Source organism: Lepus europaeus, chromosome 19, assembly GCF_033115175.1.
Source record: "Lepus europaeus isolate LE1 chromosome 19, mLepTim1.pri, whole genome shotgun sequence".
Lineage (NCBI taxonomy): Eukaryota > Metazoa > Chordata > Mammalia > Lagomorpha > Leporidae > Lepus > Lepus europaeus.
This window is the reverse complement of record NC_084845.1, coordinates 6,832,861-6,854,952: the sequence shown is the minus strand read 5'-3', so window position 1 is coordinate 6,854,952 and position 22,092 is coordinate 6,832,861. Positions and strand designations below refer to the sequence as shown.

Genomic DNA, 22,092 nt, shown 5'->3' with positions numbered 1-22,092 from the left:
GCCACGCCCCCGGGGAGCGCGGTCACGTGACCCCCGGGCCCTGCGGGGCAGCGCCCCCGGCGGCCATTTTGCGGGGCGGCCACGTGAGGGGCGCACGTTCAGCGGGCCGCTCACGTGACTAGGGGCGCGCTGCGGCCGCCCGGGCGGACCCGGCGAGAGGCGGCGGCGGGAGCGGCGGTGATGGACGGGTCCGGGGAGCAGTCCAGAGGCGGGGGTGAGGCGGGAGGCAGACGGGAGGGAGGAGGGCGAGCCCCGCGGCCGGCCAGCCCCCGGATCCCTCCTGCCGGCCCGGGGCCGTGCGATCTCCAAGCACTCCGGGGCAGGAACTCCCGGATCGGGCGCTGCCAGCCGCCAGCCCCCTCCCTCCTTGGAGGTTCCCGGCTCTCTGGCCTCCACGCCCCGATCCCTTCCTGCCGGGCGTCCTCGGACCCCTGATAACTTGGGGATCCCGGAACCCCAACTCCCGGGCAGGCCCGGGCTTGTCGCGGGCACCACTTCCTGCCTCTGACCCCGGTGGGAGGGGCGGGTCCTGCCTCGGCCCCCTCAGGCTGGGGGTCTGGGTGCAGGAGACGCGCCCTGAGCTGCCCTCCCCGGAGAATGTAGGATGCAGGCCCCGCTGCCAGCCCCTGGCTCCAGCAGAGCCTCACTGCTTGGACTCGCAGCCGCCTTTTGCACCAGGGACCCCGGCGTTCGCGGCACGGCCCTCCCTCGGGGACCACGGGCCTCCCGGGAGTCCAGGCGCCTCTTCCCCCCTCTCTCCTCTAGGGCCCACCAGCTCTGAGCAGATCATGAAGACAGGGGCCCTTTTGCTTCAGGGGTGAGTTTGAGTCTGATTACTGTGGCGCAGATTGGAGGAGGGACACCCTGCCCTGATTCCGCGCCCCGACTCCGTCCCCACCCCAGTTTCATCCAGGACCGGGCCGGCCGGATGGGGGGGCAGACGCCCGAGCTGGCTGTGGAGCAGGGGCCCCAGGACGAGTCCACCAAGAAGCTGAGCGAGTGTCTCAAGCGCATTGGTGACGAACTGGACAGTAACATGGAGCTACAGAGGTGTGGACCCAGAAGCCCGGCTCAGAACCCGGGCACCCCAGCCCCAGGTCCTTTTCCTCGCCCGGGAGCCGGGAGTCATGGGGGGGCCTCCGCTTATCTGCGCGGTGGGTGGGTGGGGGCCGCCATGCTCTGCCTGCTGTCCCCCCACACCGCCGCTCCCCCTCTCTCCCGCAGGATGATCGCTGCCGTGGACACGGACTCCCCCCGCGAGGTCTTTTTCCGAGTGGCAGCTGACATGTTTGCCGACGGCAACTTCAACTGGGGCCGAGTTGTGGCCCTTTTTTACTTTGCCAGCAAGCTGGTGCTCAAGGTGGGCGGCGGCCGGGCAGTGCGCCCAGGGTGCGGCCCCCAGGCAGACGGACGGGGCGAGCCCGCAGAGGGAATGACAGACGGCCGTGGCCTGGCTGGCTGCTGCTTCGTTGGTTCTTTCAACAAACGCGTCCCGGGTCGGCTGTGTGTGGCCGGGCCTGGGCTCGGCACCCAGGACACAGCCCCGACGGGGCAGCCACGGCCCCCTGCTCCAGCGGCGCCCGCCCCGTGCAGGCGCTGGGCTGAGGGGACTGGGCTCAGAGGTGCTGGAGCTGGAGTGACAAGAACGACACTGCGACCTAGAACGATCGGGGGAAGGTGTGGAGGGGGCAGCAAGCGCTGAGGCCCCGGGCAGCGGGGGGGCAAGGCAGCTGGAACCCACGGGGAGGCCCGGCATGTGGATGGCCCGGAGGCTCAGGGACCACCGGGAGGGAGACGGGAGTGACAGGCTGCTTTTAAAGAAGGCAGTGAGGTGACCTGATCATATATATTTAACTGGAAAGCTTTATTATTAATTTATTTGAAAGGCACAGAGACAGAGAGATCACCCGTCTGCTGGTCCATGCCCCAGTGCCCGCACAGCCAGTCTGCGAGTCCCAGACGCGCTCTCGGCTGCTCCTCCCAAGTGGGTGGCAGGGCCCCGAGTGCCCGAGCCGCCGGCTGCTGCTTCCCGGGGCGCGTACTAGCAGGGAGCTGGGACTGGGAGCCCAGCCAGGCTGGAACCCGGGAGCCTGACAAGGCCAGCATCCTAAGCAGTGTCTTAGAAGATTCATTTGTTTGAAAGACAGAGTTACAGAGACCGATTTCCACCTGCTGGCTCACTCCCCAGAGGGCCGCCACGGCCGGGGCTGGCGCTCCATCATGGCCGTGACCCAGTGCCCGTGCGGGATGCCTGCGACCTGACCCACTGCACCCCAACCCCAAGCCCCTCAAGCAAAGTCGTAACCAAACACCTGCCCCTGGCTGACCTTAAGAAGTCTGTTCACTGTGAAATCCTTTCGGCTTTTCTCTATGAAAAACAGAGATAATTTAAAGAGCTATTGGTGGGGACGGACCGAGGAATCATCCTGGTGATTGTGGGTGCAGCGGGGGGGCTGTGGGGCACAGAGCAGAAGCCGAGAACGGTGCGGTGGCGCCTGGCCTCGCCCCAGGCGGCAGCAGAGGTGGGGAGTGGGTGTCTTCAAGACTCAGCTGCTGGGGCTGGGGGGTGACTGCCAGGCTGCAACGGAGCCAGGGACAGTGGGGGAGCAGCCCGGGGTGGGGCGGGGGCGTGGGCAGGTGCCGGTCTCCCCTGGCCTAGGAAAGCCCTCTCTGCGGAGGTGACATTTGACCTGAGCTCCCGGGCGAGTGGGGTGGCCTGCAACAGCAGGGTCGGCCTGCACAAGGCACCGAGGGAGGGTTTGGTGGGGATGAAGAGAAGTGGGACGGATGATCGAAGTCCACCAGGGCCGAGCTGCGCCTCGGGAGGGAGCCCCAGGCCTGGGGGCAGCTGGCCAGGGCTGTGGGCTATGATGCCGACTGGCTGCGGGTGGAAGATTGCGAGGGGAGGCAGGGGGCTGAGCCAGGAGGTGTGGGAGTGCGGTCTCCAAGCAGGGGGGACAAGGCTCAATCCCTGACGCCCACCCTGCTCCCTGCAGGCCCTGTGCACCAAGGTGCCTGAGCTCATCAGAACTATTATGGGCTGGACGCTGGACTTCCTCCGAGAGCGGCTGCTGGGCTGGATCCAAGACCAGGGTGGTTGGGTGAGACCCCTCTGCCCTTCCCCACCTCTGAGACCCCCGAGCTTTCAGGAGCCGAGCACAGGGTGCCCCCTTTTCACTTCCAAATGGTCGCATACGGTCTATAACGGGTTCCCTTAGCGTCCGGTCAGTCCTGATTTACCGCTGCCCACTGGCTCCTGCCCTCCCTGGTGCCTCCGCTTCCTCAGGGCCTTGGCCCCAGCCCGTTAGGCCCCCCTGATCCTAGGCCGTTGTCCCCACCCACCATGCCCTGTGACTTCCCTGTTCACATCTGGCCAAGTGCTGACGCGGCTGATGTCCCTGTCCCCAGGACGGCCTCCTCTCCTACTTTGGGACCCCCACGTGGCAAACACTGACCATCTTGGGGGCCGGAGTGCTCACCGCCTCGCTCACCATCTGGAAGAAGATGGGTTGAGGCTGCCAGCTGCCTTTGGACTGTGCCATTTCTGCATAAATTATGACATTTTTCTGGAAGGTTGGGGATCCGGGGACACAGGCGTTTTTCTTACTTTTGTAATTATTGGGGGTGGGGAGGGGAGGGAGGCCTGGGCGGGGGCAATAAACCTCCTTTGGGCCGCACTGCACAGTCTGAGTCACTGGCCTGTGGCCTCTGTGGCCCAGCCACTTCCCCACGCCGGGCCGGCGGGCAGCCTGCTCGCCGCTGGGGTCGTTCCCGGGCCTGAAGCTCTCCTCACGCTCTGGAGGTGCCCTGTGCTGTCTGGGTTGGGGCTGGGTCCGTCCCAACCCCACCCCTCAAGGGGGCTGCTGCTACGGCAGCACAGGGGGATGCTCTGGGGTGGGGCAGGATGAGGGACACCCTAAGTTCCCAGCTTCCTGGGGTGGGCTGGGGAACAGGAAGATTCGGGGCGCAAGGCAGTGCCCTGGGGCCGTGTGCGAAGTTACCCAAGCCACAGGGCTCCAAGGGAAGGGCCTAGGCCCGGGCCAGGGCTGACACGGACAGCAAGGGGCTGGCCCAGTGACCCTGCAGGAGAGGTGCGGCACACCTGAGACGCACACCAGGGAGTGCGGGCAGAAGGTGGCAGAGTGAGACCTGGGAGAGCCCCGGGGTCGCCGCTGTCCCTCTCTGCTTCTGCCGCCCCACGTCCTGGCTGTCCTCGTCTCTGTCTCGGCCTCTTCCACCTGTGGGCCCTTGCACGTTGCCTGGCGCGTGGCTAAGATACCTCTCAGGACGCCCCAGGCGCCGGCTCTGAGCTCCTGGGTTCCAGTTCCGATTCCAGCTTCGTGCTGTGTGCACCTCGGGAGGCAGCGGGTGATAGCCGGGCTCCTGCCACCTACATGGGAGAAGTGGGGTGAGCTCCTGGCTCCCCTCCCAGCCCAGCCCAGCCCTGGTTACTGCAGGCATGTGGAGAGTGAACCTGCAGACAGAGGTCTGTCTCTGCCTTTCAAATAAAATAATAAAACAACAAAGTCCTCTCTTCACCAGCAGGGCCTACCTGAGGCTAAAGGTCTTTAGGCTAAAGTGGAAAATGTGGTGAATGAGTAACCCACAGGCAAACTGGGAGCCCCGGGCGCCTGCCCTTCCCCCTTGGGCAGACAGCAAGCGTGGAGGGGGCTGAGGGGAGCCTGGGCGACCACACCGCCCAGTGAGACCATGGTCACACGCATGATCCCAGGGAAAATAGTGTGGGAACCAAAGACACGGCGAGAACGCACACACGGGTTTCAGACAAGGTGCCGCTCTGGGGGAGCGCGCGGCCTTGGATCTGGTCCCAAGGGTCCCAAGCAGTCAGCTGCTCCAGGGCCGACACTGGCCACCACCACCCCCCCTCCCGGCGCTGAGGTCAGCATGACTCAGCACATCCTGGCCTGGTCACCCGCCTAGACTGAGGGCCCCAGATACTGCTTGGGTCCAGCACCTGGGGGTCGCCTTGGCCAGGAGCTGCCATGGGCCTGGAGCTGCTCCTAGTGCAGCAGGTGCTGACCTGGGACCCCGCGCCCGGGGCCTCGGCTCCCCAGCTCCCTGGGCTGCCTCCAGGGGCCACTTAAGTGGGGTCCAGGTCCTGCCTTGGCTCCTCCTTCTCCGAGGTCAAGGCGCTGGTTTGAGCCCCCGACTCCCAGACACCCACATGCACCTGGTGCGTTTTAAAAAAGTGTACGTTCAGGGGAGATAGGCACCCCGCCCCTGTGTCCCCAACCCTCTGTCCCTTGGCCGCCCAAGGCGTCTCCTGGACACGCGGAAGCAGCAGGTGGCAGGCCTGACACGGGGCCTCTGGAGAGAGATTGCTTCGGGGCCACGGAAGACCCCAAGTCTCTGGATTACCTCCAGAACAGCCCCCAGGAAACGCAACCCCAGGGAGACCCCAGGACCCCGGAATTTCATCTCCCCATCTTGCTTCCCAGGAATGCTGGGCCCGGACGAACTCCAAGGCATCCCGAGGAGCCCAGGCTTCGGTGCGCGGCAAGGGGCAGCGCCCCTCTTACAATCGCCCCCCCCTCCGCGCCCCAATAGACTTCCAGGACCCCTCCCCCCCACACTTCGACCCCAGGCTCCACACGCCCCTGCCATCAGAGACCACCTGGAGCGCCCAAAGGCCTCCTGGGGAGGAATTAAAGAAATGTGGATTCCCATGGTGCCCCACCTCCTCCTAACCCCCAGGCCTCGGGGCAGGACCCCCTCCTCCCAGAGATCCGCAGGGCTCGATTCTAACCACCTCCACAGCCCTCCACAGCCCTTCTGCTCGGGGACACCCCTCAGCTCACAGCGCAAACCCCTGGCAGACTGGGGGTCCTCTCCTCTCCGTGCTCTGAGGCACGACCCCCCACCCCCAGGGTTCCAGAAAGTTCCATGCTCTCAGAAACGGCCACAGATCCCTGCTTTCCTGAGGTAACCCCAGGACCGCAGGGTCATCACTCCCCAGGGGCTCCCAGGGCACCCACCAACCTCTCACCTCCCGGAGAGACCCTCAGAAGCCCTCGACTTCCCAGAACCAGCCACAGAATCCCCACCCCCATTCTCCATTTCACAACAGGCTCGCGCAACAGGCGCGTGACTTCCCCACCTCAGGGTGGGGCCTGAGACCCCCTTTCTGCTCCTGATTGGTCAGAAGCCGCCCGGAGGCCCTGCCTCCCCCAAACGCCAATTGGCCGAGCCCTCGCCCTCCGAGCCCCGCCCCCGAGGGCCAGCACAGTATAAAAGCCGCCGCCCGAGCAGCCGCCCGAAGCTACGCGTCGGGAGACCCGCGGACCTGTGTCTTGCTTCAACAGTGTTTGAACGGAACAGGCCCGGGGACTCTCTCACAGGCTTCGACCGCCTTCCGACCGCCTCTCCAGTCAGAAGCTCCGGGACCACCTCTCGGCCACCTCCTGCTTCTGGGACCAGCCCACCGCGGTTCTGTGGTCATCTCACCGCCGCCAACCATGGCCTCCCAGATCCGTCAGAACTACTCCCCCGAGGTGGAGGCTGCCGTCAACCACCTGGTCAATCTGCACCTGCGGGCCTCCTACACCTACCTCTCTCTGGTGAGGGTCCCCGGGACGCCCCCGACCCGAGTTGCACGCTACTGCGCGTGCGCGGGTCCGCTTTGTCCCGCGGCGGCGCCGGGGGCGGAGCCCGCACGCCTCCCGCCAACGGTTTTCCTTCCGCGTCTCCCCGCAGGGCTTCTATTTCGACCGCGACGATGTGGCTCTGGAGGGCGTGAGCCACTTCTTCCGCGAGTTGGCGGAGGAGAAGCGCGAGGCCGCCGAGCGGCTCCTGAAGATGCAAAACCAGCGCGGAGGCCGCGCCCTCTTCCAGGACGTGCAGGTACGTGGTGTGCGGCCTGCGGACTACATCTCCCAGCGGGCTGCGCGCGCCGAGACCGGAGCCCGAGCGCCGGCTGGGTGCCGCGCGGCCTTCTGGGAGATTGAGTTCAGTCGTGAGCGAGTCGTTAAGGTTGGAAAAGGTGAACCCGCTGCGTGGTCTCCTGAGACGACTCTTGTAGGAGGCTGGGGGCAGTAAATACAAACCCGCCCACCTCTTTTGAGCGTCCCCGGGCCCCGACGGCTGCTGGGAAAGTGTGGAGTTTGGGCCCAGTGCTGAGCCCCTCGTCCTTTGCGTAGAAGCCGTCCCAGGATGAGTGGGGCAAGACCCTCAACGCCATGGAAGCCGCCTTGGCCCTGGAGAAGAACCTGAACCAGGCCCTCCTGGACCTTCATGCCTTGGGCTCCGCCCACACGGACCCTCACGTAAGTGCCCTCCCCCCCTCGTGCCTTTGGGCCGATTCCCTCGTGAGCCTTACTCCTCCGTGCGCCGTGCCGGGGCTCGGACGTCTAATCTCTCCCCTTCTCTCCGTCAGCTCTGTGACTTCCTGGAGAACCACTTCCTGGACGAGGAGGTGAAGCTCCTGAAGAAGATGGGCGACCACCTGACCAACATCCGCCGCCTGAGCGGCCCCCAGGCCTCGCTGGGCGAGTACCTCTTCGAGAGGCTCACGCTCAAGCACGACTAGGGCCCCGGAGCCAGCGGCGCCGCGCGTCTGCCCGCGCTCTCCTGCCAGCCGCTAGGCAGCTTGTTCACAGCCCTGGACCCTCTCCCAAACCTGGGACCAAACAAATAAAGTTTCTTGCTGCAGCATGGGTTTGTGCGTGTGCATTATGGTGGAGGCCGCGGAACGGACTTCCAGGGCTGGCCCGGGAGAGGTCCACCAGTGGGGTGTTGCCGCCAGGCTGGCTGGCCGTTATCTCCCCTGTCCAGCGGGTCGGGCCAGGTTCAGGGAGGGCTGGGAGCAAGACCCTGTCAGGCCTCAGCAGTCTGGGCGGTGGTGGGGTCAGGCAGTGGGCCAAGCTCTGAAAGGGAGGTAAACAATGAGTGACCCTTCACCATCAGTGAGGCGCTGGGCAGCCCAGATCGGCCGGCCAAGGCTGCTGCTCCTTCCGCCCGTGCCGGGGTAACTCCGGTGCAGGGCACGTACCAGGAAGAGACGGGTCAGGAGGAGCATGTGGGGGAGCAGAGGGCGCGTGACGCTCACGGGGTGCTCAGTTCCACGTTTGGGGCTCAGCACAGGAACCAGATGTGCGACCCGGGCCGATTCTCCAAAGGGGAACTGAAGAAGCTTACGCGGGTTTCTAGGAGCCGTCTGCTGGGTCAGCTCTGACCCCTGTTCCCTTTGTGGGAGGAGAGGAAGTGAACTGGGAGCTGGAGGCCTGTTGAGTGCTATGCGCCTCCCGGCAGGGCACTGTGCCGGCCACTCGTGGCTCCGAGGGAGAAGGGGGCTTCTGTGCGTCTCACATATCCACACGCACGCTGGCCAAGGGGAAGATGACGACACATCCCAACACAACCGGCTCTCTGATTCCCCGAGTGGCAGCTGGCTCTGAGCTGCACACCCGGCTTAGTGAAGATGAGAAATCAAAGGGAAAAACAGAGCCACTCAGAGGACAGCGATCCCTGGAGACGGCGCCCCCACCTGCGACAGGGCAGCCGGGATGGGTCCCGTCAGGGGGAACAGCTGCCCGATGGCGCTTGCTCCCAGTCACAGCCGCTCCTGCCAAAGATCGCTGGAGCCAAAGTTTGCAAATCGAGCACCGATTAGGCAAAGGGCCTTCAGTGAGCACCGGGACCAGAATGGTGAAGTCCCGGGAAGGCAGGATGAGATGAGGGAGCAGGACAAGGCCTAAGGCCGTGCGGGTGGAGGCCCCAGCCTGAATCGGACCACACCTGGGATTCTTAAATAGCTGTATTTTCTCATCCCTGGATGCACGCCAATCTCACTCCTGCCCCTGCGAACCAAGCAGAGCAGCAGACACAGCACAGCACACGTGAGGGCCCCTCCCTTGCTCCGAAGCTGGGGCGGGGCACAGCTTGGGGGCGGGAGGGCCTCGAGGTAAACGTGAATGTTCTAGAACCCAGTGGGCTCAGTTCTGATCAGGGGAAAGGAACCTGGACGCGGCACAGCGGTGAGCCTCCAGGTTCGACAGCCAGCCCCGGAGCCCAGTGGTTTCAAGGCGGCTGGGACGGAGGCGGGGAGACCGTCAGCTCTGGCCTCGGCACGGCGATTCCCTGAAGGCACCAGGAGTCTGTCTCCAGCCAGGAAGGAGGCTAGGGCTCTAGTCCGGGAAAGGCCAGGCCGGCACAGAAGTGTCCACACAGGCTGTATGGCTCGCCGAAAGGAATGAGGAGCCAAGGGGTTCGGCCGCCCCTGGCTTGGCCAAAGAGTTGGGGACCACAGGAGTGTATCTGGGGGGGTGCTCCAGCAGAACTGGGCGCCCCAGGAAGAACGCGAGAGGAACTGTCCCGGAGCCTGTGTTCAGATGGACGGCCGTCCGCACTCAGCTGTCTCGGGTCCCTGAAGGTGACTTGTCCCGTCAGCAGGGACGCCGTGTGGCTCCCAGCGCTGGCAGTCCCACCCTGTCTGCTACAGGACGGACAAGCCGGGAGCACCCGGGGGACCTCAGCCCGGAAGGCAATGGCCACTGGCATCACCCAGGAGTGGTAACGGCAGCTCGCCAGCCTCAGGGACTGGCCCCGGCCTGCAGAGCGCTGGGGTACAGATATTGCGTTCTGGAACCCAAGAAAGGCACGGCGTTGTGGAGTGTGGGTGTGGGGGCCCCGAGAGCAGAGCTGGGGACGGGGCTGGAGTGTGCGGGCTGGGGCTGGGTGCGGATCACGCGGAGTGTGGCTCCCGCAGCGCCTCTGGGTGTCGGGCCGGGGCGGGAGCGAGGTGGGGGCGGGGGACTCAGTTGCGCTCCTCGCCCAGGGAGCTGGCGGGGCTCAGGGGCTCGCTGGGGGTGCTGAGCGAGCTGGTGTCCACCGAGTTGCTGCGCTTGCTCCCGCCGCTGGACGAGGTGCAGGAGGCCCGGCGCGGCCACTCCGGGGCGCGGATGTTGCGCCGGTCCTTGGCAGCCTCCTCGTCCTCGTCGTAGCGCTCTCCGTCTTCCTCGGGGAGCCCGTCCCGGGGCTCCTCCTCGTCTTCGCTCTGGTGTGGGCTCGAGTGCCGCGACAGCGAGGGCGACGGTGGCACGGAGGCGGGCCGCGGGTAGCGGTAGCCCTGGGTCTGCGGCCGGGGCAGGTGCACAAAGCGTAACAGCGTGAGCGGAGGCCCCCGGGCCCCCAGCCCAGCCCGGCCAGGCCAGCCCACCCGGCCCAGCAGGGGCCCGGACCCACTCACCGCGTCGGCCTCGTGCGGTTCGTAGGTGAAGTGATCTGGAAAGGCCTTGGCCAGGGCCATGTGGCGAGCAGACATGTAGTACTTGGGGGGAGAGGAGAAGGCGTCAGCCTGGGACCCAGACCCCGCCTCCCGCACACGGCAGACGGCAGGCCCTGGGCACGCTCCTTAGCACCAGTGAAAAGCCCAGCGCAGGGGCCAGCACTGCGCTCGGCGGGGGAAGCCCCAGCCCAGGTGGGCGCAGGTTCAGCTGGGATCCTGCCTGCGCCATTTCCATTCCAGCTCCCTGCTAATGCACCTGGGAAGGCAGTGGAAGACGGCCAAGTGCTTGGGCCCCTGCACCCACGGGGGAGACCTGGATGAAGCTCCTGGCTCCTGGCTCCGGCCAGACCAGGTCCTGGCCACTGGGGCTATTTGGGGAGAGAACCAGTGGATGAAAGCTCTCTCTCTCTCTCTCTCCCTCTCTGTAATTCTGCCTTTCCAATAAATCTTAAGAAAGAAAGAAGGAAAGAAGGAAAGAAAGAAAGAAGGAAAGAAGGAAAGAAAGAAAGAAAGGAAAGGAAGAAAGAAAGAAAGAAACCACACCATACCTATCAATAGACCTCTATGCAAATCATCCATCTCTCTGGCCCCACCCCTTATGTAGATGAGCAAAGCTCTGAATGGGCGGACTCTGAGCCACACCCCTCGGCAAGGGAAAACTCTGGCCCAGGGCCCTTCCAGGAGGGGTTGACTGATCGGTCATCGCGGAGGCTGGCCCGGGGCTCTCAGCAGGCCCAGGCAGCCCGGGCTAGCACGCAGCCAGGGGCCCTACCCGGCCCAGGTACTTCCAGTCCAGGAGGTCGGAGAGGCGCTCGGTGCGGTTCCGCTGGATGATGCGCTGCCTTCGGCTCTGCTGGCAGAAGCTGTAGAGGAAGGAGGTGAGCTGCGAGCAGGAGTCGTCCAGGCTGCGGAAGCGCCGGTCCAGGATGTAGATGCCTGCGGGGGCGGCCGGGGCTTCAGCGAGGGGAGGCGCCGGGGCCGGGGCCGGGGCTTCAGCGAGGGGAGGCGCCCGAGGCCGGGGCCGGGGCTTCAGCGAGGGGACGCGCCCGAGGCCTGGCTCCCCCTGGAGCTGGGGGGCTGCGAGGCCCCTCCCCCCACAGGAAGGCCAGCGCCCCCAGCGCCCCCGCCCAGGTCCACCCTCCCCAGCCCCCCCCCCCGGGAGTCCCTTCTCTGCCACCCGCAGGAGGCAGGCGCTGACCGTAGGCCGAGGGGTCTGCGATGTGTTCTTCCATGAAGCAGCCGAAGCCCGAGAGGTTGGTGGAGATGCTGGGGATGCCCATCACCGTGCACTCGGCTGCGCGGGAAAGACCGGCTTAGTCCCGGGCCCTTCGCAACGGAGGCTCAACCGCGCCCCCTACTGGGGCCGTCAGCAAGTGCAGGCGCCGAGTACTAGTTCCCCCATTCCTCATTCTTAAAAAGACATTTGAACGGCAGGGAGACAGAGAGAAAGGGTGACAGAGAGAGAGAGAGAAAGATCCTGCACCCGCTGGTTCACTCCCTAACGGCTAGGCTGGGCCAGGCAGAAGCCAGGGGCCCAGAGCTCCACCCTGGTCTCAAATACGACGCCAACTGTGCGCCTACGGGCAGCCAGCATCGCAGGCGGTGGCTTAGCCCGCTGCACCGCGACACCGGCCCCCATTCTCCCTACCTCTAAGAGGCTCAGAGAAGGGAACTGTCTTGCTCAGGGACCCACGGTAATGGAGACAGGGCGGCTGGTTCACTCAGCACTCCGGCCGATGCCCCTGTGTCGGTTAGCACAGGATCAGAGTCTGTAGACACTAGAGGGCCCGGTACCGTGGCACAGGGGGTGAGGCCTCCGCCTGCAGTGCCGGCAGCCCATGTGGGCGCCGGTTCAAGTCCTGGTTCCTCCACTTTGGACACAGCTCCCTGTTAATGCACCTAGGAAAGTAATGGAAGATGGCCCAAGTGCTGGGGACCCCGCACCCACATAGAGACCAGGAAGAAGCTCCAGGCTCCTGCCTTTAGGCCTAGCCCAGCTCCAGCCATTGCAGCCATTTGGGGGGTGAACCAGCGAACGGAAGATCTCTTTCTCTTGATGTCCGTCTGTCTCTCAGTAACTCTGACTTTCAAATAAACAAATAAATACATATTTTTAAAAACCCAGTATTTAAAAAAATAAAAAATAAAAGACTTGTTAAATTACTAAGACACACTACAGGGAATAGGGTCTTATTTAACTTCTAAAACACTGGAAAGCGGCTTGATTAAAAAGGGTGTGCAGAAGCGCCGAGTTTGAGGGTTGCAGGGAAACACCCCCCACATGGGGGCAAGCTGCCAAGAAGCAGCTCCAGCCAAGAGCGCGTGGCCAAAGACCCCCAAAATGGGGAGGTGGGCTTGAGGGGCGCCGGGGACAGCCCAGGAAGAGACCTCGTCACTCTGGTGTGTGTGTGAATTGTGCTCTTGGCTGCTGTTACTCGGGGACAAACACCAAGGGACTGGGGGGGGCTCAGCGGGAACCGTGACGACCACCTGAGGCCGTGAGCAGCCCTGGAGGTCTGTGCCACACCGGCGGTGGTTAGAGAAAGACACGCTGTAGCAGATCAGGTGGCTACCACTGTCCTGCTCCCCAAACGAGGGGAACTGGGGCTCAGAGGCGGCCACTCCTTCACCCCAGGGTCATGCCGGACCTGGCCACACCCCCAGCACCACGCTGCCCCCCGCCTCGCTTGCGCCCACCTGGTGTATAGCCCCAAGGCTCGTAGTAGGAGGGGAAGACCCCCAGGTGGCAGCCACGGACGAACTCCTCGTAGTCCACAGGGAGCAGGGGGCTTGTGGAAGACAGGAACTCTGGGTGGAAAATCACCTGGCCATGGAAAGGAATGGCTTAGCCCAAGCACCTCATGTGGCTATTTCCTGAGAACCCAGAGTGGCCCAGAGAGGGTGACGCACTTGTCTAAGGACACACAGCAAGTGTATTTGCCTCAGGAGCCAGGGTTCTTCCTGAACAAAGCAATGAAAGCAATGGGCCAGGCGGGATGAGGCGGGTGAGGCCTGGGGCTCCCCTCCCTCCCTCTTCCATGCCAGCGCCCCCCTGGCCAGCGCTCTCACCTTTACCCTGTCGGCACTGCTGTTGAAGAGGCCGATCCTGCGGATGGTGGTGAGGATGGGGTCCGAGGAGTCGTCCAGCATATTGTGGGTGCACACGGGGGGGAAAGACTGCCGCTGTGGGGGCCGTGAGTGGGGCGGGGGTCACGGGAGGCACAGCGCTGCTGGCCCCAGGCAAGTCAAGGAGACACCCCCCCCCCCCCGACCAGAACAGCAAAGCCGAGGGAGTGCCCAGAGCTGAAGACTCCCGGAGTGGCCATCTAGCCAGCTCTTGCCCTACCCAACACGAGCCTAGAAGAATTCCCAGCTGCCCGTGAGGCAGAGCCGGGGTTAAGCTGCCCCTCACAGACTGTGGGGAGTTATGTAACTGCTGCTCCCCCAGACAACGGAGCCACAGGCTGTGCCAAAATGGTGGCACACTTTAGGCCTTGTGGGAGCTGCAGTTTTTTATGAAAATCCAGCCCCCCTCCAACAGAGGACAAGGAAACTGTGATTCCCAGGAGCCACTGCGGCCGGAAGAGGCCAGGGGGCGTGGCTCTCACGACAGCGCATCAGCTCGCTTCGCAAACACGGTTCGCCCTGTCTGCAGTCCAGGAGCCCCGTTACGGACTAACGGGAAGTGGGGTCCGGCCAAGAGCGGCTTCCATCTTGTCCGTGCGGCGTGGCTGTCCGGGTCCCACTCGCCAGGCTCCCCACCCCTGACAGCACGCACCCCCAAGTCCCTGGATGCCAGGGACTCTAAGGCCTCTTTAGCTCCCAGAAGCCCCTGGGGCAAGGGAGGAGTCATTGTAACAGGGAGCCCCGGGGCCTGCTGGGAGTTGTAGTTGTCCTCTTAGCACCAATCCTAAGGTTCCCATTCACCTAATCCCAAGAAGCCACAGCTCCCAGGGGTGCGTGGGGAATAAGAGACAGCGAGAGGGCTGAGAAACCGTGGCTGCTCAGCATTTTCCGTCCTCTCCAAGGGACACAAGATGCTTTAGCTGACCGCCCGGCTCCACCCCTGAGACGCGACAAAACTACCACTCCCAGCAGCCTCCGGGCGCAGAGGCGGGGCCAGAGCGCCCCCTCCCCCCAGGACAGGAAGTTGAGTTCTCCTCTTGTGGCAGTCTTGACTTTCTTATTTTCCCTTGTTGCCCTTTGTCCACTGACCCCAGGGACCCCCGCCACTCCCGGCAGCCCCCGTGGCAGAATGAGCCACAGAAAACAGCCGGCCTGAGTGCTCCTGTTAAAATTCCAGCCTCCCGCGGACCTCCGAATCGACCCCTCAAGGGAGGCCACCCAAGACAGCAGAACTCCCAGCAGCCTCTGGGGTGGGCCAGCTGCCCCTAGGGTTGCTGGGAACGCCTCTCCCGGGCCCTACCTGCGTGGCAAAGATGGCCCTCTTCATCATGGTGAAGTCTTCCTTGTCCAGCATCTTGTTCATGTCCGGGAGGCTCCCCCTACAAGGGAGCAGGGGCGTGCATCTGGGCATGGTGACGAGAGGGGCTGGGGCCCAGGAGGGAAGAGGGCTCGGGCCGGGCACTCACACCAGCAAGGATTCATACAGCTTCCTCCCGAACTTCTCCTTCACCGTGTTGGCTGTGTCCCTGGAAGGCACAGAGCGACGTCACACACACACACACACACACAGACACTCTTTTGTTGTTAGCCTTTGAGCTAGTGGGGAAACTGAGGCCTGGGCCCTCTGGGCTGCAGGGTGGGAAGTAGGGAACGGACCCCGGAAGGCTTGGACCCTTTGTGCTGTGTGGCCGAGGACAGGTGGCCTTTCCTCTCTGACTCCCGTGTCTCAGCTATCCGATGGGGCTAAAAATAGATGCGACCTCAGAAGCTGGCCATGAGGAGCCGATGAGGTCAAAACAAAAAGCGCGCGGTGCCTGGCACACGGCGAGCCTTCCAGAAATGTCAGCTATTATTAGGACTTGTGCTGGTCCTGGACGTGGTGATGCAAAGCCCCATTTTATACAAAAGGAAAATAAGATTCTGAGTAGGGGACACGCCGACACCTAAGAATGTCACTCCCCTGCATGGTCCTCCCACAGCCCTGGCCTCAACTTCTAGCCTGTCTCCCTTGCTATTTCTCTAGCATGCCTCAGGGCCTTTGCACCTGCTCCCCCCTCCCCATGCCTGAAATCTTATTCCTCAGCTGCCCACATGGTTTGCTCCCTCATTTCCTTCCTCTGCCCAGTGGTACTTCCTCGGTGCCATCCTTCCTGACAACCCTGTCTCCTATTCCAGTTCTGTTTTGTTTTTGCCAGAACACGCTCTTTAGACTTTTCTAGAAGACGAGCTTCACGAAGGCAAGGATTGTATCTTTCTTGTCCATCACAGCCGTGTTGCCAGTGCCCGGCACATGGTAAAAATGCTCGCTGGAGCAAGTGACTTGAGGGGGAATGGATAGGGGGACGGATCAGGTCACAGACGAGCAAACCGAGACTCCTGGGGAACCGCCAGCCCCAAAGCGCAGGAGTGGGGGCAGCAGGGGCCACGGGCCGCGGGCCGCGGGCTGCTGACCAAAGCTGCTTGCGCACGGCCTGGCCCTTCAGCGTCTCCACGTTGAAATTGTTGGTCCGAGCCGGCATGATGAAGAAAGCGACCACCGTCTGCTCACTGCCGTTCACCTGGGCGGGAGAAACGCACAGGGGGAGGCTCAGGCCACGCCCACCACTGCCGATCCCCGAGGCGCTGGGGCTTTGCCATGCCCCTTCTTGGAGGGGGGCCCTTCTCCCCCAGTTAACACACTGTCCCCCGCCCACGCCCTCGCGCTATGCGGCACAGGTCTCACTCTGAGCAGGTAGTTGAGCCGAGCCAAGGCCTCCAGGAAGACGTCGGCCCCCTTGTTGGAGAACTCGTAGCGGCCAGCAATAAAGAAGTACAAGGTCTTGTCCAAGTTGAAGTCCAGGTGTCTATAAGGAAGCCCCAAGGCAGGGTGAAGCCCTACACTATCAATTTCTAGCCCTGACCTTAAAACTACAAGTCCCAGAAGCCATAGGGGCACCCCAGGGCCTCCTGGGAGTTGTAGTTCTTCTCTCTACAGAGACAGAGCCGCTCTGATACTTAGCCCATTGTTCCAGAGCTCAGGGCCTCAGGAAGAAGCTCCCAGCTGCCTCTGCCCTCAGACCCAGGCCCCCAGGCTCGGGACCCCCAGTCGCCCCTCCCGCTCAGACCCAGACGTGCACATAGACACCCACTCCCTTTATCTGGCTCACGTACCCGTAAAAGTGACCCCGCACAAATTCCTGGATCCGAGCCTTGCTCTGGGCATGGAGGTTCTGGAACTCGTGCATGGCAGAGAACTTCTTCACATTCAGGCCGTTGGGGGTCACAATGTCTGGGGTTGGGGGAGAAGGTCCCGCCGTTCACACCCTCGTCCGTTCATTCGGATCAGCACGGTCGAAGGCATAAATGATGGGGACGCCCCTTTCCTGTGGCAATGTCTGTGTTGCTGCCGCTCTCCTGTGAGCTCCGTTGGGACCCACGCACCCGGCCACACGGCTGCCCCCAGCACCACTACACCACCTCTCAGCTCGCGATCCACGCCCACTAACTCTCCGCTCCCTTTCAGAGCCCACTGTCCACATGAGGCAATGACCATGTCTCAACACTTTCCAGTGCAGGGCACATCTCAACCGCCAGGGCTTCTGGGAGTTGTAGTTCTTTAGAGTTTGGCCTTGGCATAGACGGTGGCCTGCCTCGCCCGTGTCTGGAGACCCCAGCCTAGCCCCTACCTGGCTTCCTCTTGAGCAGGTGCTGGGCCTCGATGGCGGTGATCTGTGACACGGTAGTGAAGACGTGGGCGCAGTGGGCCGCTGCCCGCTCCATGCAGTAGCGGTGGTATATCTGCCTCTCACCGGCTTCCTTGTCCACGTTAAACTGGGCGGGAAGGGAGGGAAGCCGGTTACGGGGGTTGGAGAGAAGAATGGTGGTCCTGGGCGGGGGGCGGGGGAGGTTGGGACTGGCAGCTGGACTTTTGGGTCCGAGGAAACAGGGGGCTGGGGAGTTGGGCTCCCCCAGTGTCCGCCTCACTCCCAGCTCACGTTCTCCAAGTTGTTGTAGAAGTCCACGGCGCCGGCACACAGGTAACGCCCCAGCAGTGTGGCATGGGTGGTGAAGATGGTTGCCACGGGCAGCCGCCGGGCGCGGCACAGGCAGAGCCCGATGCCCGCCAGCCACTCGTGGAAGTGTGCGACCACGTGCGGCTTCTCCTCATTCTGGGCCAGGAACTGTGGGGCAACAGGGATGGGGCTGATGTGTGTCCACGTGTGGCACGAAGCACACAGTTCCTGGAGAGCCCTAACCAGGATAGATCTGTACGCAACCCTGGCCAGAGGACTACAATTCCCACAATGCTCTAGGAGCAGCCCATGTCTACATTCTTTGTCCCAAGGTATGGAAAGTTGGGTTTCTCGACTCTTTAAAAACCTACAAGGGGATCAGAACCAAGACTGTTAGTTCTCAGATAGGCTGGGGATCGGCAAGTACCCTGGGCCGAATCTATGAGCTTAAGTGTGGCCAAGGTCAGACTAGAGAACTACAATTCCCAGAATTCCCGAGGCAGGCCATCAATTCCCAAGAGCTTAGCAGCTCTGCACCTGCAAGACTGGAGTCAACGAAGCTGAGGTTGGGAGTTGAATCTCACAGAGAGGAAGCTGGGCCCCTGGACGCCCACGTCCCCAGGATCAGAACTAATCCTTGGATTAAAGGACCTCCCAGTGCCTCTGCGCCAGGCGCCGGTGGGCACTGCAGCTTCAGGCTGGGGTGCAGCGCGGTGATGGGGGCCGACAGTGGGGCCTACCTCACCCAGGAACCAGGTGGTGAGGAAGCCAAAGAGGACAGCGTCGTTGGCCTCGCGGTCGTACCAGGGCACCCCGATGTTGCAGGTGTCCCAGAGCTCTCCCTTCCAGCGCTCCAGGGCCCAGGCGGAGGCCCCCACGTCCAACAGCACCACCAGAGGGCCCCCCTCGATCAGCCAGCGCCCGAAGTACACCTGGGGGGACGGGCGTGACGGGAGGCGCAGGGCTTCTTTCCGCCTCCTTGTTTCTGCATCCGCTGCCAATTTCCCACCCGCCGCCTTATTTCTATCTGCTGTTGGCTACTTCCATCACCTTTTCCACCCCTGCTGTGACATCTTCCCCGGCCTTGGCTTGGTTTCTATCACCGTCTCCTCGCTGCTCTCAGAACCACTTGTTTTCCACCCCGCCAATCATTTCTCCACTTGCTGTCTCATTTCTCTTGCCAACCATGCTAGTGCTTTTTCTTGTTATTTTTCTTTCTGTTGCTAATTCCCTTTGTAACTTCTGCCACCACCCCCTACACTTCTTCCACCAGAATATTTGTCACTTTGTTGCTTCTTTCCTCTGCCCATAGTCCCTCCCCCTTTTTTTTTTTCCAATCTGCAGCCACGTTTTTAAAAGAAAATTATTTATGTGAGAGACAGAGAGAGCTCTCATCCGCTGGTTCATTCCCCAAATGCTAGCCATGGCTGGCGTGCTGGGCTAGGCCAAAGGCAAGAGCTGAGATCCAATCGGGTTTCCCACGTGGGTGGCAGGAACCAGTCACCTGAGCTCTGGCCGCTGCCTCCCAGGGTCCGCATTAGCAGGAGGCCTGAGCCTGGCATTGAACCCAGGAACTCCCCGTATCGGACATGGACATCCTCACGGCGTCTTAACCGCCAGGCTAAATACCCTCTCCTGCGGCCGCGTCTGTCCACGCCCCGAAGCCCGCATTTTTCTACCTGCTGTGTTCCCCCTGAGCCCTGGCCCCGGTGCTGGCCCTGCCGCCACGGCTCCATCCCGAGGACAAGCAGCCATCCTCCCCGCAACCTGGCTGCTCCGGAGCTGAGCCTGGCTCTCCTGCTCCTCCCCCTCCCAGCTGTTGTGTGCCCTTTTGCTGGGGGGGGCTATTCTTAGGAACAGCTGCCCTGGGGGAGGGACCCGGCCGCCCTGGGGTGCCTTCGGGACAGTCTGGGTTTCACTGGACTCTGGACCCCACCCCGGATCAGAGGCTGATTGGAAGGAGCCGAGGGGCCTGCGGTACCCCTGCTCCCAGCCCCCTAAACCGTCAGCCCTTCCCCCCGCTGTCTGAGGCCTAGGTTGGCAGCTGCCTCTCCCCGTGCTCAGCCTGGGGCCCTGGGACTCCCCACACCTCTCTTTGATCCCTAGATCGGCCCTGGGTCTGTCTGCCCACCGCTCCTCTCTTATTAATCAATACTCCATCTTCCTCTCTCCTTCTCGGTCTTTCTCTCTGGAACGTCCGGCAGCCTGTCTTCTGCACCTACAGTCTGCTTCTCTCCCTGGAGCCCGATCCCTGGGTTTGTCTCCACTTGCCTGCCTCCCCACCGTGCTCTCCTAGCTGGGCTTTCAGAGTAAGCAGGATGAACGCTGATAACCTCCAAGGTTTACACACGATCTCATTTCCTTTATGATCATTAACTCCTCATCCTCCCAGCGCCCCTCCGAGGCATATGCTACCAGCAGCCACGTTCACTGGCCCCGGTCACGCAGGCAGCACTTGAACTTCAGCCCCCCATCCCCCCACCCCCGTTTCCTGCTCCCACACAACCACCTGACCCCAAACCACCCTCCTTCCGGCTCTGTCCGGCTGCCTTTCTGTCCAGTTCTTTCTCTGGGTTCTGAGGACCCTGGCCTCTTGAATATATGTTGTAGCTGCTGTCTGTCTATCTCCTGGCCCGTGTCATGGGGCCCTGCCTCTGCCTATCGCCCGCTCCTCCTCTGTGTCTGCCTTCCCCACACCTGTCTGTGCCTCCCAGGGCCTCCCCCTGCCTCCCTGGGCTGTCCACACCCCCTGCCCTTCTGCGGCTACACCTGCAGGGTGATGGTGGCGCCACCTGTCTCCCCGCCTCGGCACGGCCATGTCCCACCTTGCAACCCTTGCTGTTCATGGAGTCCAGGGTCCTCTTCAGGGCAGGGGTGGGGGGCTCCAGCAGCTCCACCTGGGTCCTCACGCCTTGCTCGGTGTAGGGTCCCACCAGGAAGTAGTTGTCGCCCCATTCGTCTCCCGTCACCTTGGCCTTGGTCTGCAGCACCGTGTAGATGCCACCCACTGTGGGCCCAAGTGTGTGAGGGCAGAGCCCAGCTGGGGCCCAAGGTTGTGATTCCTGGCATCCCTGACCCTGGGAGCCCATACTTCCGAGTCAGAGAGGGGAAGGGGTGGGGCTTGGAGGTTTGAGTGGGGGAGGGAAGGGGGGCTGGAGGACCTCCTTCTGGGTCCACAGGAGAAGGGGCTCAGGCTGGACTCCTGAGTCGGAGACAGATGGGGCTCGGGGCGTGGGCTCCTGGGTCTGAAGGAATTCGGGGCCAGGGCCCCAAGGTGGCGGAAGCTGAGGGACAGGGGCCCCCCGGTTTCCAGCCTGCAGGAGCTGGGGTGAGTCCCCAGCTAACCCCAGGAGGCGATAAGGGAGCATCTGCCTTCATGGCGCCAGTCAGCATCCCGCAGTTGCACAAGAGAGCCTGAATCATCCTTCCCGCCCCCAGGGACCCTGCTGACCTGGCTCCCGGTCTCCCTTCCCGACCGGGGGCAGAGGTCCTGCCCGCGACCCCACCGCAGACTGGGGAGTCTGGGCCCCCAGCCTCCTCCCTGCCTGCAGCCGGAACCCTGACAACATGTGGCTGTGTCTCTGCAAGCTGTGATCCCAGCCCCTTCCTCCCCCAACACGCCGCAGAGCAAACCCCGGGCCGCTGGTCTGCGGGGGAGCAGGACCACCGGGCTCCTAGGGGCTCCAGCCCCAGCTTCTCCAGATCCAGACCCTTGGAGGCCCGGGAGCCACTCCCAGCCACGGCCCAGCCCCCGAGCAATTCAGGACTTCCCAGCCTTGGCCGGTTCCAGGCCTCCAGCTCAGGCCTTCCACTCCTCCGAAGTCCAGGCATTCGGCCCTAAGTCCCTCCCACCCTGGCCCCCATATAATGATGGGCTCCAGCCCCCTCCCATCTTCACTCCCCAGCAGCCAGGTCGCCAGAGCCCCCCACCAGGACCCACACACCCCCTCTGGCTCTCGCCCAGACCCAGACTTCCATCCCCAACCATTTCCCCCCTGGGGGGGGAGGGGTCACAGGTCTGAAGCCCCAACCAGCCCTTTGCCCTGTTCAGGGCCCATTCCTCAGGAGCCCCCCCCCCCCCCCCCCCCGATTAGGAATCTCTTGCGCTATTTTAACGCCCATTCTCCCTAGGACCCGGGACCTGAGTTTCCAGCCTCCTTTTATTTTAAGGCAATTCTCTCGTCCCCTCCCCCCAGGGCCCAGGAGCCATACCCCAGGCTTTGCCCAAGGGCACAGGAGTCACTGGAGCCTTGCCCGGGACCCAAGAGACCCCCGTGGAGCCCCTCTCTCCCAGGGACTCAGCGTCCTGGGCCCCCCTACCCGGCTACCCTTTCCGTCATAGGCCCCGACGCCCGCAGGCTCACCCTTGTTGGCCACCTCCCAGGCCACTTCGAAGAGTACCGAGTTCTCCAAGTCGAACTCATCCTCCCAATCCTCCAGTCCCGGCAGCGAGGACATGGACAAGGTGCGGCTAAGAGGCATGGCTGACGCGGGCGGGGGGCTCCGGGCGCCGCAGGTGAGGACCCCGGAGGTGTCCCGGGGAATGCAACGGGCAGGGCGCCCGGGCTGGGTAGCTGGAGGCCGACGGAAGCTAGCAGCGAGCTTGGCTTCCTATTGCAAGACCGCACCCCCCGCCCGGAGCGCTCGGACCGAGGCTGGAGGCGGCCGCAGCGTCACTGAGGCCAGCGGTGCCCCTGCAGTGAAACTTTGCGGCCGCCAGGAGGCGGTGCC

The 22,092-nt window shown here is 63.3% G+C and overlaps 3 protein-coding genes and 1 long non-coding RNA gene across 5 annotated transcripts; 2 read left to right on the top strand and 2 right to left on the bottom strand.

Moving 5' to 3' along the window:
- The first annotated feature begins 131 nt into the window (after positions 1-131).
- Positions 132-3,615, top strand: BAX (BCL2 associated X, apoptosis regulator). Of its 2 annotated transcripts, XM_062176513.1 has the most exons (6): positions 160-214; positions 766-817; positions 904-1,050; positions 1,225-1,360; positions 2,997-3,101; positions 3,409-3,615. In XM_062176513.1, the coding sequence occupies exons 1-6, from the start codon at positions 181-183 to the stop codon at positions 3,511-3,513; spliced, it is 579 nt and encodes a 192-aa protein (XP_062032497.1). In that variant the 5' UTR covers positions 160-180; the 3' UTR covers positions 3,514-3,615. The 2 variants fall into 2 exon arrangements, with proteins under 2 accessions (XP_062032496.1, XP_062032497.1); XM_062176512.1 differs by lacking the exon at positions 3,409-3,615 and having other exon boundaries at positions 132-214; positions 2,997-3,218.
- On the bottom strand, positions 1,846-6,193 carry LOC133748018 (uncharacterized). The gene is made up of 2 exons (XR_009864427.1): positions 6,008-6,193; positions 1,846-4,390 (listed from the first exon to the last, which is right to left on the bottom strand). It is a non-coding gene; the product is annotated as an uncharacterized LOC133748018 (long non-coding RNA).
- Positions 6,194-6,269: 76 nt separating this feature from the next.
- Positions 6,270-7,671, top strand: FTL (ferritin light chain). The gene is made up of 4 exons (XM_062176514.1): positions 6,270-6,578; positions 6,715-6,861; positions 7,158-7,283; positions 7,394-7,671. The coding sequence occupies exons 1-4, from the start codon at positions 6,477-6,479 to the stop codon at positions 7,544-7,546; spliced, it is 528 nt and encodes a 175-aa protein (XP_062032498.1). The 5' UTR covers positions 6,270-6,476; the 3' UTR covers positions 7,547-7,671.
- A 1,084-nt stretch (positions 7,672-8,755) lies between these two features.
- Positions 8,756-22,028, bottom strand: GYS1 (glycogen synthase 1). Its single transcript, XM_062176501.1, has 16 exons — positions 21,726-22,028; positions 20,187-20,368; positions 18,102-18,293; positions 17,344-17,529; positions 17,035-17,179; positions 16,520-16,637; positions 16,092-16,212; positions 15,821-15,927; positions 14,836-14,895; positions 14,670-14,748; positions 13,313-13,426; positions 12,941-13,067; positions 11,442-11,537; positions 11,016-11,179; positions 10,205-10,285; positions 8,756-10,090 (listed from the first exon to the last, which is right to left on the bottom strand). The coding sequence occupies exons 1-16, from the start codon at positions 21,841-21,843 to the stop codon at positions 9,773-9,775; spliced, it is 2,208 nt and encodes a 735-aa protein (XP_062032485.1). The 5' UTR covers positions 21,844-22,028; the 3' UTR covers positions 8,756-9,772.
- Positions 22,029-22,092: the final 64 nt, after the last annotated feature.

What these genes read in the sequence shown, in the direction of transcription:
- BAX (XM_062176512.1), top strand. Translation starts at nt 181, where the DNA reads ATGGACGGGTCCGGGGAGCAGTCCAGAGGCGGGG. An exon ending in GGGGCCCTTTTGCTTCAGGG is followed by an intron (nt 818 to 903) that starts GTGAGTTTGAGT and finishes TCCCCACCCCAG; the next exon opens with TTTCATCCAGGACCGGGCCG. An exon ending in AGTAACATGGAGCTACAGAG is followed by an intron (nt 1,051 to 1,224) that starts GTGTGGACCCAG and finishes TCTCTCCCGCAG; the next exon opens with GATGATCGCTGCCGTGGACA.
- FTL (XM_062176514.1), top strand. Translation starts at nt 6,477, where the DNA reads ATGGCCTCCCAGATCCGTCAGAACTACTCCCCCGAGGTGGAGGCTGCC. An exon ending in CCCTCTTCCAGGACGTGCAG is followed by an intron (nt 6,862 to 7,157) that starts GTACGTGGTGTG and finishes TCCTTTGCGTAG; the next exon opens with AAGCCGTCCCAGGATGAGTG. An exon ending in CCGCCCACACGGACCCTCAC is followed by an intron (nt 7,284 to 7,393) that starts GTAAGTGCCCTC and finishes TCTCTCCGTCAG; the next exon opens with CTCTGTGACTTCCTGGAGAA.
- GYS1 (XM_062176501.1), bottom strand. Translation starts at nt 21,843, where the DNA reads ATGCCTCTTAGCCGCACCTTGTCCATGTCCTCGCTGCCGGGACTGGAG. An exon ending in CGCAGACCCCTCGGCCTACG is followed by an intron (nt 11,180 to 11,441) that starts GTCAGCGCCTGC and finishes CCGCCCCCGCAG; the next exon opens with GCATCTACATCCTGGACCGG. An exon ending in ACTGGAAGTACCTGGGCCGG is followed by an intron (nt 10,286 to 11,015) that starts GTAGGGCCCCTG and finishes TCTCCCCCCAAG; the next exon opens with TACTACATGTCTGCTCGCCA.